The following is a 15,068-nucleotide window of genomic DNA, read 5'->3' as shown; positions in this document are numbered from 1 at the left end:
AGAAAATTATAAATCTTTATTTTGATTTTTTTTTTAAGAAATCTTTATTTGATCAGTTTCTCCATTTCTTGAAATGTCAGATATAACTCACCTATGAATGTCTTAGGCTTTCTAATTTTAAGGTTCCACAAGTGTCATAGCCATGCAAGCCTTTTGTCAAATACAAAACACAGAAACCAAACTGACTCGTTAAAAATAGAGAATGGTGTCATTAAAAAATGGTTCTCACTCATTAAAATTAGGACAGACATAATTTTAATGTATCAAGTACCGTACAGTGGGTCCCACATAATCCTATAATGTGAAAGTAAGGTGATGACAAGATCAAACAATAACTGTTTAGGCCTAATTTTTGTGGATTATTTATCACTTAAAACATGTTCACATTTTGCAGATTTGAAAACCCACTGCCAACAGCACAACGATGCTGAAATGTGTTTAGGTCTATATGAAAAAAATTGTTTTGCGTAGCACATGGAACTTATAACCCAGTAATTTTACCTGCAAACATGACCAATGTAAGGGCAGTAAATCAAATGAGGAATGTACACACACCATTTGGCTGAAAGACTGCAGAAAGAGGGGTCAATTATAAAACTGTCCACAAACACTTTTCACTGAATCATTCATACTGTTCACAGTAAAGGTGAGTAACATTTACAATACATCCATTCTTCTCTATATTTGCCTAAGAGTGTCTCCTAATCAGTGGTACAATGATCTCTCTTCAATAAAGCATTTCAATAAAACTGACATCCTGCCACAGAATCTTCAGCTGAGAAGCTGCGTAAATATGTAGGGTAATAAGTTTTGTCAATTTCGTAGGCTGTAGCTAATGGGCGGTTTCTATGTAGGAAAATGTTCTGTTGTAACATGTAACAACTTCCCTGGATATGGTACAACACAGTGTGTTTAGTTTCATGGTTGAATGTAGCATCTGCTTTACTGTTTTTCCAGTGATGCTTCTTTTGACATGAATTAGGCACTCACTTGAGCAAATATTCATTTTCATTTGTCTTTGAGAGGAGGAGGAAAACATACGGAATGATACTTCTTGAACCCATTTTGGAAAAGAATGACGAGTTCATTCCTTTCCAGTATCCACAATAAGTGACAGTTCACCATCTGCTCGGGGTCTTCCCTATGCAACATATGAGTGTTGGATTACAGTAAATGCTAAAGGAGGAACCATTTTAGGAAGGGTATCATAATTGATTCTCTCCATTAAAGTGAACACAGTTCCTAAGATGATACAGCAAGAATTATCTCTTTGCTATCTTGATAAATCACACAGCATGCAGCACATAACACTACCTGATTCTGTATCCATAGTGTCAGAAAAGTCATTATGCAATTACTAAATTGAGATGGGACAGTTGTTTTCCTGCTGGATTTTGGAACTGAAATCCAAGCAGCCCCTGTGCAACATCTGTTTCAATTATGAATGCGAGGTCTTTATCAATTCAGTAAAGGCTGTATGAAAACACTTCTGCACTCTGTTGTACCTTATGTGAGACACTGTGAGAATTAATGCAAGTAAAAGTCTTGAACATATGCACAGATTTTAAAATCCAACAGTTCATATGATGGTCTTTTAAGGTTTTCTTCCTTTCATCTTCTGTAAACCAACATAGCAGGGCAACAGATGCCAATTTTGGTCTTCACTGTTGATTTTATTTCCCTATTACCCTCCATATCTGGTGAACGTTCTCATATCTGGCACACTGAGAGGCACTCGATGGCAAACTAGCTACTCTATGGAATAAGCACATAAGAACCGATACTCAAACAAAAATACTGAAAACAACACAATGGTATCAAAATGTCAAAATGATGCATGAAAAATGGCATCTAAAACATATCACAATCTTGATACCAAACTGAAGAGGAAAGCAGGAGGATCTCCTAAGACACTACAGGCCACTGAATTTGCAACACTATGGGGGATACACCAAATGTTACTTACTGAGCACATATAGTATAATAGAGAGACTACTTTATTACATTTGTTTTTGTGTCTGAGGTATACCAGGCGGCAAATTTGTTAAACAGACCTGTCACCTCTGGGAGAAACAGTGGTTCTAACTCAGCTGAGTATTGATTTAAAATTTACTTGGAACCTTATACGGGTATGTCATTCCACGTTGCATTAATGCTATGCCAGAGTTCATCAAACATAGAGGCTGCCACATGGTTGTGTGACAGTCTCTCTGAAGCCCATTACCAGATGTTATCAATGAGTGAAAGCTTTGGAGAATGTGCTGGCTAGGGTAAAAGTCTAATATCATCTGCACTGGGATAGGTAATGGCAGCAAGGCCAACACGAGATCTTGTGTTATCTTGTTGAAAGACATTGTTAAAGAGACATCAACAATGACACACAATCTTTGGCGTTAATAATGCATCAGAAATGTAACCACTGCGGTGCAAAATTACTGGATATTCAAACCAGAAGTGATCGTGCCGTGTACCCAATGGCACCTGACATCATCATGCCATTGTGCTGGCTCAGGATGGCAGTCACCACTGAAACTATCAGTTTACGATTATATCTTTTTTTTCCGCACTTTTTAACCTAATTGTTAAAACTGCTTAAAATAACTGATTTCTGAAACAAATGATTATTTTTGTTTTTTATTCTTATTATTTTCTGTAATTAATGTAGAAACTGAACAAAGATTGAACAATTCTGACTCTCTCAGTTTCAAGATACACACACTGATCAGCCAAAACATTATGACCACTGCCCATTCTGACATTGGATGCCATCTGGTGGCATTGCGGGCACATGATGCAGTAACGAAAGTGTCCAAGTGGAGCAGATATGGATGGGGGATCACCCTAACGAAGAGATGGGCTGCAAATGGGGAAAATCATTTAGATAAGCGTCTTTGACAAAGGGGAGATTATTATTATTATTTCTTTACTTTCTCAGACGTTAAGTCTGGTTAAAAATGGGAAGTGACGCGGACCTTGATCAAGCGTCACTTCCTTTTAACAGTACGGTATATGTTATATTGCATTTAGGAACTTTCGGGTAATTGAACATGTATCAATAATTACATTGTATATATAAGTTTGGATGTAGCTGTATTGTGTTGATGTACTAGTGGATATTGTGTGGTATGACTCCTGTAGTTGATAGTATAATTGGTATAATGTCAACTTTATCCTGATGCCACATGTCCTTGACTTCCTCAGCCAGTTGGATGTATTTTTCAATTTTTTCTCCTGTTTTCTTTTGTATATTTGTTGTATTGGGTATGGATATTTCGATTAGTTGTGTTAATTTCTTCTTTTTATTGGTGAGTATGATGTCAGGTTTGTTATGTGGTGTTGTTTTATCTGTTATAATGGTTCTGTTCCAGTATAATTTGTATTCATCATTCTCCAGTACATTTTGTGGTGCATACTTGTATGTGGGAACGTGTTGTTTTATAAGTTTATGTTGTAAGGCAAGCTGTTGATGTATTATTTTTGCTACATTGTCATGTCTTCTGGGGTATTCTGTATTTGCTAGTATTGTACATCCACTTGTGATGTGATCTACTGTTTCTATTTGTTGTTTGCAAAGTCTGCATTTATCTGTTGTGGTATTGGGATCTTTAATAATATGCTTGCTGTAATATCTGGTGTTTATTGTTTGATCCTGTATTGCAATCATGAATCCTTCCGTCTCACTGTATATATTGCCTTTTCTTAGCCATGTGTTGGATGCGTCTTGATCTATGTGTGGCTGTGTTAGATGATACGGGTGCTTGCCATGTAGTGTTTTCTTTTTCCAATTTACTTTCTTCGTATCTGTTGATGTTATGTGATCTAAAGGGTTGTAGAAGTGGTAATGAAATTGCAATGGTGTAGCCGATGTATTTATATGAGTGATTGCTTTGTGTATTTTGCTAGTTTCTGCTCGTTCTAGAAAGAATTTTCTTAAATTGTCTACCTGTCCATAATGTAGGTTTTTTATGTCGATGAATCCCCTTCCTCCTTCCTTTCTGCTTAATGTGAATCTTTCTGTTGCTGAATGTATGTGATGTATTCTATATTTGTGGCATTGTGAACGTGTAAGTGTATTGAGTGCTTCCAGCTCTGTGTTACTCCATTTCACTACTCCAAATGAGTAGGTCAATATTGGTATAACATAAGTATTTATAGCTTTTGTCTTGTTTCTTGCTGTCAATTCTGTTTTCAGTATTTTTGTTAGTCTTTGTCTATATTTTTCTTTTAGTTCTTCTTTAATATTTGTATTATCTATTCCTATTTTTTGTCTGTATCCTAGATATTTATAGGCATCTGTTTTTTCCATCGCTTCTATGGAGTCACTGTGGTTATTCAATATGTAATCTTCTTGTTTAGTGTGTTTTCCCTTGACTATGCTATTTTTCTTACATTTGTCTGTTCCAAAAGCCATATTTATATCATTGTTGAATACTTCTGTTATCTTTAGTAATTGGTTGAGTTGTTGATTGGTTGCTGCCAGTAGTTTTAGATCATCCATGTAAAGCAAATGTGTGATTTTGTGTGGGTATGTTCCAGTAATATTATATCCATAATTTGTATTATTTAGCATGTTGGATAGTGGGTTCAGAGCAAGACAGAACCAGAAAGGACTTAATGAGTCTCCTTGGTATATTCCACACTTAATCTGTATTGGCTGTGATGTGATGTTATCTGAATTTGTTTGGATATTAAGTGTGGTTTTCCAGTTTTTCATTACTATGTTTAGAAACTGTATCAATTTAGGATCTACTTTGTATATTTCCAATATCTGTAGTAACCATGAGTGGGGTACACTATCAAAGGCTTTTTGGTAATCAATGTATGCGTAGTGTAGCGACCTTTGTTTAGTTTTAGCTTGATATGTCACCTCTGCATCTATTATCAGTTGCTCTTTACATCCTCGTGCTCCTTTGCAGCAACCTTTTTGTTCTTCATTTATAATTTTGTTCTGTGTTGTATGTGTCATTAATTTCTGTGTAATGACTGAAGTTAATATTTTGTAGATTGTTGGTAGGCATGTTATGGTGCAATATTTAGCTGGGTTTGCTGTGTCTGCTTGATCTTTAGGTTTCAGATAGGTTATTTCATGTGCAAGTGTATCAGGGAATGTGTATGGGTCTGCAATGTAACTGTTAAATAATTTATGAATATAATAGAGGGAAACATTCCACGTGGAAAAAATATATCTAAAACATTCCAAGTGGAAAAATATATCTAAAAAGAAAGATGATGAGACTTACCAAACAAAAGCGCTGGCAGGTCGATAGACACACAAACATACACACAAAATTCAAGCTTTTGCAACCCACGATTGCTTCGTCAAGAAAGAGGGAAGGAGAGGGAAAGATGAAACGATGTGGGCTTTAAGGGAGAGGGTAAGGAGTCATTCCAATCCCGGGAGCGGAAAGACTTACCTTAGGGGGGAAAAAAGGACAGGTATACACTCGCGCGCGCGCACACACACACACACACACACACACACACACACACACACACACACACACACACACACACACACACATCCGCATATACACAGACACAAGCAGACATTTGTAAAGACAAATGTCTGCTTGTGTCTGTGTATATGCGGATGGATATGTGTGTGTGTATATAGTGTATACCTGTCCTTTTTTCCCCCTAAGGTAAGTCTTTCCGCTCCCGGGATTGGAATGACTCCTTACCCTCTCCCTTAAAACCCACATCCTTTTGTCTTTTCCTCTCCTTCCCTCTTTCCTGACGAAGCAACCGTTTGTTGCAAAAGCTTGAATTTTGTGTGTATGTTTGTGTGTCTATCGACCTGCCAGCGCTTTTGTTTGGTAAGTCTCATCATCTTTCTTTTTAGATATGTTAAGTAATTTAGTTAGATGTGAATGTGTTGAGGTGAACTTCTTTAGCCAGTAATTTGCTGTTTTATCATTTCCAGGGACTTTCCAATTGTGTGTAGAATTAATTGCTCGGGTGACTTCATGTTGCAAAATTATCACTTCAGGCATTTGTGGTATCATCTTGTATGAGTCTGTTTCTGCTTGTATCCACCGTGCATGCCTGTTATGTTGTACCGGGTTTGACCATATGTTGCTCCAGAAGTGTTCCATTTCTGTTATGTTTGGTGGATTGTCTATTTCAATGTGTGTGTTATCTATTGTTTGGTAAAATCTCTTTTGGTTTGTGTTGAATGTTTGGTTTTGTTTCCTTCTATTTTCACTTTTTTTGTATCTTCTAAGTTGTTTGGCCAATGCTTGTAATTTCTGCTTCTTTTCAATTAATTGCTCTATTGCTTCTTGTTGTGAGATTTTACCTAACCTTTTTCGTTTTTTGTCTGATATTTCATTTCTTATAAATTGTGTTAGCTGTCCGATGTCTTTTCTCAGTTTTTCTATTCTGATCTGAAGCCTGTGTTGCCATGCTGGTTTTGTGGGTTTCTTGTGTGTGTTGGTTTGTTCTGATCTCTGCCTGGTGTGTATATTTAGTGTAGTGAGTGCTCCTATATAAACCAGTAGTTGTAACTCTTCCATAGTTGTATTTTAATTTATTTTGTTGTGTATGATTGTGTTGATAGTTTTTATTGTTGTTTCGACCTGTGGGTTATTTGGCGGTCTATGCAAGAATGGTCTAATGTCTGTATTTGTGTCTTTGTATTCTATATATGTCAGCTGAAATTTCTCTTCTATATCTAACACGTGTGTCTCTTCGTGTTCTATTTGTGCTTGTTCTGGTGGCTGTCTTAAGATTTCGTTTTCCTCTGATTGTTTAATTGATGCGTGTTGGTCTTTGTTTGTTTGCTCTGGGATGTTTGAGTCCATTACTGTATTTTCTTCTTCTTCTGATTGCACATTATTTTGTTCCAGTATTTGTTGTTTGATGTTTTCTAATTCTGACTGGGGTATCCTGTTATTTTTTATTATTACACGGATCTGATCAGCTAGTCGTTGTTCTGTTAAAAATTTTAATTCCGGGTATCTGGTAATAAATGTTGTGTATACTTGTGATCTGTATCCAGTTGTGTTGGTTCCTAGGTTTGTTGCTTGGTAATAACAGAACATGAGGTGTCGATTAACTTCATCTGACCATCTCATCCTCTGTCTTTGCTTTCCTTCTAGGGTGGTTGCAGGAAGCATATCCTGCAAAACACCTCTATTTGGATTTAAATCATTTTCCAGTTGGCTAGCAGTGTCGTTACCATTGTGGGCGGGCATAGGGTTCAAGCGTCGTCCCCGACCGTGACAGCGCTTGTCCGAGGCTACTTTAGTTCTGTCCTGAAGCAAGTAATCACACTAAAAGGGGGGTTAGCCCTATTAGTGGTTTGTTCTTTTCGTCGCCTTTACAACTGGCAGAACATACCGGAGGCCTATTCTTTTCCCGGGCCTCCACGGGAATTATTGTTATTATTATTATTACAAAGAACCTGCAAACTAGTATCTCGAAAATGGCAAAGCTGGTCAACCATTCACATGCTACTGTTGTGAGCATCTACGGAATGAGATAGGAGGACAGTCAAGCTACCACTAGGCTCTAAATGGTTGGGCATCCATGACTTTTCACAGAACATGTGGTTTGGAGTTTTGTCTGCCCTGTAAAGTAGGATAGATAGTGATCTGTGGCATCTCTGCCAACGGGGCACAATGTTGGTGCAAGCACAAGTCTTTTGAGCACACTGTTCATTGTACATTGTTGAACATGGAACTCCACAGCAGACCACCCCTATGTTTTCACATGTTGATCCATCGTCATCAATTGTTACTGCAGTTGGCACGGGACCACTGGGATTTGACTGTCGATCAATGGAAACTTGTCAGCCTTGCTAGTGAATCACGTTTTTGCTACACTACGTCAATGGTCATCTCCAAAATCATCGAAGTGAACGGCGGCTTGAAACATGCATTGCGCTCTTGGACACACAATGGTGGGAGCAGTATTGTACTATGGGAGTCATTATCCTGCATTTGAATGGAACCTGTGGTAGTAATCAAAGACATGCTGACAGCTGCAAACCACTGCATCCATTTGTGCTCGATGTCTTCCCCGATGGCGATGTTATATTCCAGCAATATAAAAGTGACCAAATTCACAATATGTAAATCCTATGGAATCCATCTGGGTTCCTATCAGGCACCATCACCACATACGCACACCAGTGATCCGTTATTGATGCGAACCACATGATTTGTGCATAGACATCTAATACCACATACTTCCACAAACCTACCAACAAACTGTCAAATCCCCGACACTCAGAATCAGTACACGCGTACCTTAGGCCATGACACACGGCAACTGGGACTTTCTTGTGTCAGCAATGCTTAGCAATTCTTGTAACGGGTGTTTGTTGCTCATTTCTGTCAGCATTGTTATTAAAACAGCACTAATGGCTTTCACTATTTTCTATAATTACATTATATTTCTCACCGATGCAGATTTTATGAATAAAATTTAAAAAAAAAAAAAAAAGGTTTATTTAAAAATGAAAATTTTGGCATTGCTGCTATGGTTAATTGATAATATGCTGGTTTTTTTAACTCAGTTATCAGTAAAAAACAAAAAAACACCATTATTCAGAACTAAAATAGCACTATCAGTTTTAACTGGTTGGTTTTCCCTGTCCCTAGTGCTGGGCTCGTATAATGATGATGAAAGCAATCTAGCAATGCACATTCTCCTTGGAGCCTCCACAGACAGATATGTCCATTGAAATTTTGTACACAGAACTGGGACTGTCTGAAAAGATGACATCATGTCACTCCTGTGTTCAGAGCTGTCATTGAGCACACCGCTGTCAGCACACCTCTCTCCGCTGTCACATTAAGGGAAGTCTCAACAATGGTCACCACTTGCAGACCGTAATGCTCAACATATGTTTACACAATCCATTTGGATCGTCTTGCTGCAAACAAGTTCAAATCCTACTGAATTCTGACACATGCTTTGTAGTCATTTCTCCTTCTAACTCTAAGCACAAGACGATCTTCCACCAAACAAACAACATCCAAATGTTACCTGTGAATGAGAAACCCACTGTGAAAACTTCCCTTACACAGAGACTGTAGATGGTACTTTAGATGTACAATTATGCTCAAATGTTAAGCTTTTGCATATACAGGCACGAAGTACACTTCATGCCAATTTGATAATTGCTGCATGTTGACTTCATGGAGTTGCGATTTTAATGGCGAGCAGTTGCGTGGATTCAGGAGATTCAGTCATTAATAAGAAAGAACAATATTTCAGAAGAGTCATGGAAGAACAGAGAAGCTTAGAAGGAAATAATTAGACATACACTGTTACCACAGGTGTGGTTAAAAATCTTGTAAAGATTGTTAAACAAAATGAAGTACATAGGTTCGCTCTGCAGTGGCAACAGTGTGCAATCAACTTTTATTTTTTGTAGAAGTGCCTAAACACACACTTTTTGCTTAAAATTCCAATTTCTTGAGGAAGCTTCTTCATACACTGATCCTGATTCCTGTAAGAGGGACAGAAGTGTGATTTTATTGTAACCCCCCCCCCCCCCCCAAGGGAGTGCATTTTTTTTCTGATGTTTCAGCAGATATAGGTAATTTTGGTTTCCATGTGTATACTCTGCAAACTACCGTGTGGCGCATGGCAGAGGGTACGTCCCATTGTACCAGTTACTAGCAATTCTTCCTGTTCCATTCACGTATGAAGTGCGGAAAGAATGACTTAATGCCACTGTGCATGCAGCAATAATTCTCATCTTATCTTCACGATCCCTATCGGAGTGATATTAGGGGGTTTTAGTATATTCCTAGAGTAATCATTTAAAGCTGGTTCTTGAAACTTTGTTAATAGACTTTCTCCAGATAGTTTACATCTTCTTCAGTAGTCTTCCAGTTCAGTTCCTTCAGTGACACTCTTCCTTGGATTAAACAAATCTGTAACCATTTGCACTGCCCTTCTCTGTGTCTAATGTCTACATGCAGTCATACATTCAACTGAAACAAATTTTGCTCACCATGTACGCCTATTCCACGTAACAAGCAGCGCAAAAAAAAAAAGTATATTTGTTTCTTGTTACAGTCAATACATTATCTGAAGTGGAATTTTATGTTTCCATTCAATAGCATGGTTACAGATACTCTAGTTCAATTTCTGCTTAACGATGCCTATTAACAAGGGACAGCAAAACAGGAAGAATACCCAGTACTCCAGCAGTACCTGAGCAGCATTACTGCATGGTGTTAGCAGACAGACATATATCTGTGTATCCTGCTGTTCACATTTTCTCTGGTGTTTCAACACATATTTGTATTTCTACTTTTCACAATGTGTAGACGAGGTCAGATCAAAAGAATACTCCTAATCGCATTCCTTGGCATCAATGGAAAAGTGAGTTTTCTGCTTACATAATCAGCAGATTAGCATTATTCATAGTTTGATGTTAGCACAAAACTTTTCATAATGAACCTGCAGTGGCTGATTCTGCTAGTTAATGTGCAGCACATTTCACATCCAAGAATGCTATCATCTATCTTGAGGTTTAAGGAGCACAATGTCAATGTGGGACTGAATAAATGCATCTCAAGACTGAATTTGCAATGCCTGCTGTGGGACACAATATGAATTTTTCTTCAACTAGCCTACGGCGCTTAATGGGCAGCAATTCACCAATATGCATTTTAAATAATACATGTTTATTTGTCTGCTCAAGCAAACTTTTATACTGTTCTGCTCAACTACAATCCATATTCTACATAGATAACTATGAAAAGCTGTACTACATCTACAAAGTAAACTCTCCCCAGAGAATAATTTCTGAGCTGAAATCTACATCTACATTTACATCTACATCTACGTTTACATCCATACAGTGCGTGACAAGGAGTACACTGTACCACTACTAGTTGTTCTCTCTCTTGTTCCACTTGCAGATGAAGTGAGGGAAAAACGACTGCCCATATGTCTCCATATGAGCCCCAATTTCTCGTGTCTTATCTTCGTGGTCCTTATGCAAAATGTTTGTTGTTGGCGGCAGTAGGATCATTCTGAAGCAAGTTTTAAATTCTGGTTTTCTAAATTTTCTCAACAGTGTTCATTGAAAAGATCATTGCCTTCCCTCCAGGGATTCCCATCCGAGTTCCCAGAGCAAATCCTTAACACTTGCTTTTTGTTCAAACCTACCAATAACAAATCTAGAAGCCTGCCTCTGAATTGCCTGCAGAAATGCATGCTTTTGCACCACCAGATGGCTCAGTAGTTGAGACACTAGACTGTTACTGTCCAGCCATCACGTTTTCTGAAACTAATTAAGTCAAACGCTGGGATCGTTCCTTTGAATAGCACTTCCGATATCCTCTCCCAAGCATGTACCCTCTGAATTTGTGAGCTGTCTCTAATCATGACGGAGGTGAAACTCTAATCTCTCTTTTCAGTGTGGTTATCAATCTAAATCTGTTTAGGAATGGCAATGTGAGACCTGATACTGATACAACAAAAATATACAATTCAGCCTCAAGTTTTAATGTATTCTGGGCGAACAGAACATTAAGAGGTTCTCCTCAGTATCGGCCCATGCTGTATGCCGATGATGCTCTACCAACTATTGAAAACAAGAATGACCTTCAGTGACATGTTCAAACATGGAATAACCACCTTGAACACTCTGGTCTATCCCTCAAAACAAATAAAACTAAATACCCAAACAACATATGTAAATAATAAGGACACTGTCAAGACAGATAGTATTAACTTTGCAAAGACAAACTTCAAGTACCATGGCTCAAAAATCATTACTGACAAATTCCCCATTCCTGACATCACAAACCACATTAACAATGTGTAACTTAAATGGTGGACAATGGCTGGTGTGATTAGGATATGAAAGTCCCTGACCAACTCAAGTTGGAAATACACCGCTCTACAATCCACCCCTTTGCCTAGTACAGTGCAGAGTGTCTGACGGCAACAACAGAACCGGACCAATGACTTGCTACAATGGAAATTGAAATGCTTCGGTGTACATCTGACCTGATAGTCATGGTCACATGACCAATGGTGAAATCTGCAGATAGTATGGAGTGGCACCTGTTGTTGAGAAGACGAGCAAGAACAGTCTGCTGCGGCATGGATATGTACTTCGAGCAGACCAAGATATAACAACAAAATAAGGGTTTTCGTTGAAAGTGTATGGTAAACAATCTAATGGGAGACTGAGACGACAGCGGCTCGATATCCTCCATACGGATTTCCACCCTGACAGTGCAAATTCATGTCAAATGGAGACACAGAACTGACCCCGCTGCACTGAGGGACATACATTCTTATTTATGTTTGTTGTACTCTGTGATATGTGAAGTCTATGTGTGTGTGTGTGTGTGTGTGTGTGTGTGTGTGTGTGTGTGTGTGTGTGTGTGGAGGTGGAGAGAGAGAGAGAGAGAGAGAGAGAGAGAGAGAGAGAGAGAGAGAGAGAGAGATTTTGTATGATGTTGGTGACCCATGTCACACCAAGTCATATTTACATGTCACACCAAGTCATGTTTAGCTCTCCCACTTTCTGTGACATTTCAATTGTTTCATAACTTAACTGAAAAATGTTAATGAAATCTGAGAAATGTGAACATACTGTGTTGTGGTGAGAAACACAAGAAAGTAACTTTACAAAGTTGTGAACAAGAGTTACATAAATAAATCTTGACAACTGATATTTAAATCAAATTAATGTGTCGTATAAAACAGAAATACTTATAGTTACACTGTTGAGAGAGAGTTCAAACACAAATAATGGCCAGTAAACTGATTCTTTCAGAATCTACATTCTCCAACTGCTCACTATTGCAAATTCATGGGTGAACAGTGGTAATTAAATAATGCCCTACTTTTGTCTGGAAATAAGAACGCCAACAGAAAAAAATTACGTATAGCTGCAACAGCAAAAGGAAAAGAGTGACCTAATAAAAATTGGTTACATGAATTTTTATATTAACAAATGATAGGACTTCTCCCTCAAACATCTTGGAGAGCAATTTTGACAATTCTGCATATTACACCCAGATATGGCTATGAGGTGGACTTAGCAAGACTTCTAGAACCAATTAATGCCCTCTTCAATAACCATGGGTGCAACAGAAAAAGCATGCCTATAGGTTTAACTTATAAAATCTGCCTTTCATTATGGTTTCAGAAGTGTTTATTAAATCTCGATGAGTGATGATATGGCTTACTTTAGGACCTGTACATTGATTTAGTGGCAGAGTTGAAAAAGAAGACTTTTGTGAGAGACAATACAATTCTTGCACCTGATAATACTTTTGTCGAAGCAACAAATGCAAAGTCATCCTATTGTTTACTGCCGGCATTAAACATTGGGTGCTCTGCAGAGAGATGAGCAAGATGACTCTAAGGCTTGGGAAAGGTAAGAAATACACACTCCAAATAACACTACTAACTTACATGACATTCATATCTACCTATGACTGTTGCCGTTTATCATTTTCTCAGAAAAATAATAATAAACATGTCACATTTCTCTGTTTCCCTCCACCTCTCACAACAATAAAAACAGAAATAATTGCCACTTACGTCATGGAATGGTACATTATAGACATTTTAATTATTGTGGCTCTATCATGTTCACCTCCTTATGTCCTACAGAATAAAGAGTGTAAAAAATAATATATTCTACATAATGTGCGTGAAGATGAGAATCTGAAGCAAAAGGAGAAGGGGAGGTGGGAACCAACAACCAAAATCAATTCTGTCGACCTTATTGCACATAACGTTTCTTTTTCTTAAAAAGACACACACACACACACACACACACACACACACACACACAAAACAGTGACGGGCACGAAATGGACAGCACTGTCATTCAAATTCGTAGCAATAACATCGTCATAAAATGTTACAAAGGATGGCGAAATCACACTACTATAAAAAGTTAGTGCTATCAGCAACATTCAGAATCCATCTATAAAATGTACACTGTAATAAACATTAATATCTGACTGTAAATATTATTGGTTTTGAAACGAGTAACCCGATGCACACTGGCGAATGTTGATAAGCTTTCAAAATGTATTGGTTACCCTTCTGCCATTGTAGAACTTGCGATGTTAAGGCTCTCAGACGAACCAGGAGCTCATCGGCTAGTCCGATCTGTCTACCTGTTAAATAACAGAAGACGTTAATTTTTGTAAGCTTTCACACTTTCAGCAATTTTAATGTTTACGAATGCTCTTGTCATATCCATATGACGTAGCTCCAAACATATCGTCAAATAACTTTTCGACAGAATACAAAGTATGAACAACAAGACTGAAAACTATACCCGCATTTCTAGTTGTTCCGTGTAAGAATGACAACAAACTGCACTGTATTTATCTTGTTTTGTTTGACGAAACAGATGTACCACACATCATCAACGAACTACTTTCTATACTGCCACCTGGTAGTGAGCTTCTTCAACTACAAATGTCAATAAAAAACATACGACGAAATGGGACAGTGTTTGCAACTTATTTTTCGTATATATTCATTATCATTCTCGTATATAATGTTGTACACGACTTTAATGATCGACCATACCGCAAATTTACTTTTCCAAACGTAATGACCTGCTCTGCTGTTAACAGTAAACCAATGTCTCAGAGAAGGGCACAGCGAAGTGATCGGAGCAAATATCGTACATAAAAATTTCAGAATTTGAATCCCTTTTTTTGGAGATGATCGTGATATTATTGATGCAATTTTGAGCTGTTTGATCGTATTCTTAACCGACGGCTTTCACATTGGTTACGTTTTCACTATATGTGCAGACTGTGTCTATAGAAATTTGGATAAGCGATTTTAAGATCAACTTCAAATGCAGTTGTAAATGGTTCGTCAATAATGTACACGGTCGTACAATTTATCATCATTCTTTGCATCGTATACGCATCAGATTTCCCTTATACCTACCGTAAACAATTAACTTAGCCGACAATGGAAGCAACTTAAGTTACAGAATCACAACTGGAGGAAATGATTGTTTCGCGCGTTCGCTGATGACTTCCCGTAAATGATGTGTCACTTCATATACCGGGAGTTAAATATGGAATATGTAATAGCCCAGA

The 15,068-nt window shown here is 37.8% G+C and overlaps 1 protein-coding gene across 1 annotated transcript in view; it reads right to left on the bottom strand.

Moving 5' to 3' along the window:
* Positions 1-14,434, bottom strand: part of LOC126092555 (BSD domain-containing protein 1-like) — an 89,937-nt gene extending 75,503 nt beyond the window's left edge. The window contains exons 1-2 of the mRNA XM_049908214.1: positions 14,285-14,434; positions 14,043-14,120 (exon numbers count right to left, since the gene is read on the bottom strand). Coding sequence (XP_049764171.1) covers positions 14,043-14,053 — 11 coding nt within the window. The 5' untranslated portion in view covers positions 14,054-14,120; positions 14,285-14,434. The remainder of the gene's footprint in view (positions 1-14,042; positions 14,121-14,284) is intronic.
* Between the last annotated feature and the right edge of the window lie 634 nt (positions 14,435-15,068).

Source organism: Schistocerca cancellata, chromosome 7 (genome assembly GCF_023864275.1).
Source record: "Schistocerca cancellata isolate TAMUIC-IGC-003103 chromosome 7, iqSchCanc2.1, whole genome shotgun sequence".
NCBI lineage: Eukaryota > Metazoa > Arthropoda > Insecta > Orthoptera > Acrididae > Schistocerca > Schistocerca cancellata.
The sequence above is the reverse complement of the archived record's forward strand: the minus strand, read 5'-3'. Positions and strand labels throughout refer to the sequence as shown.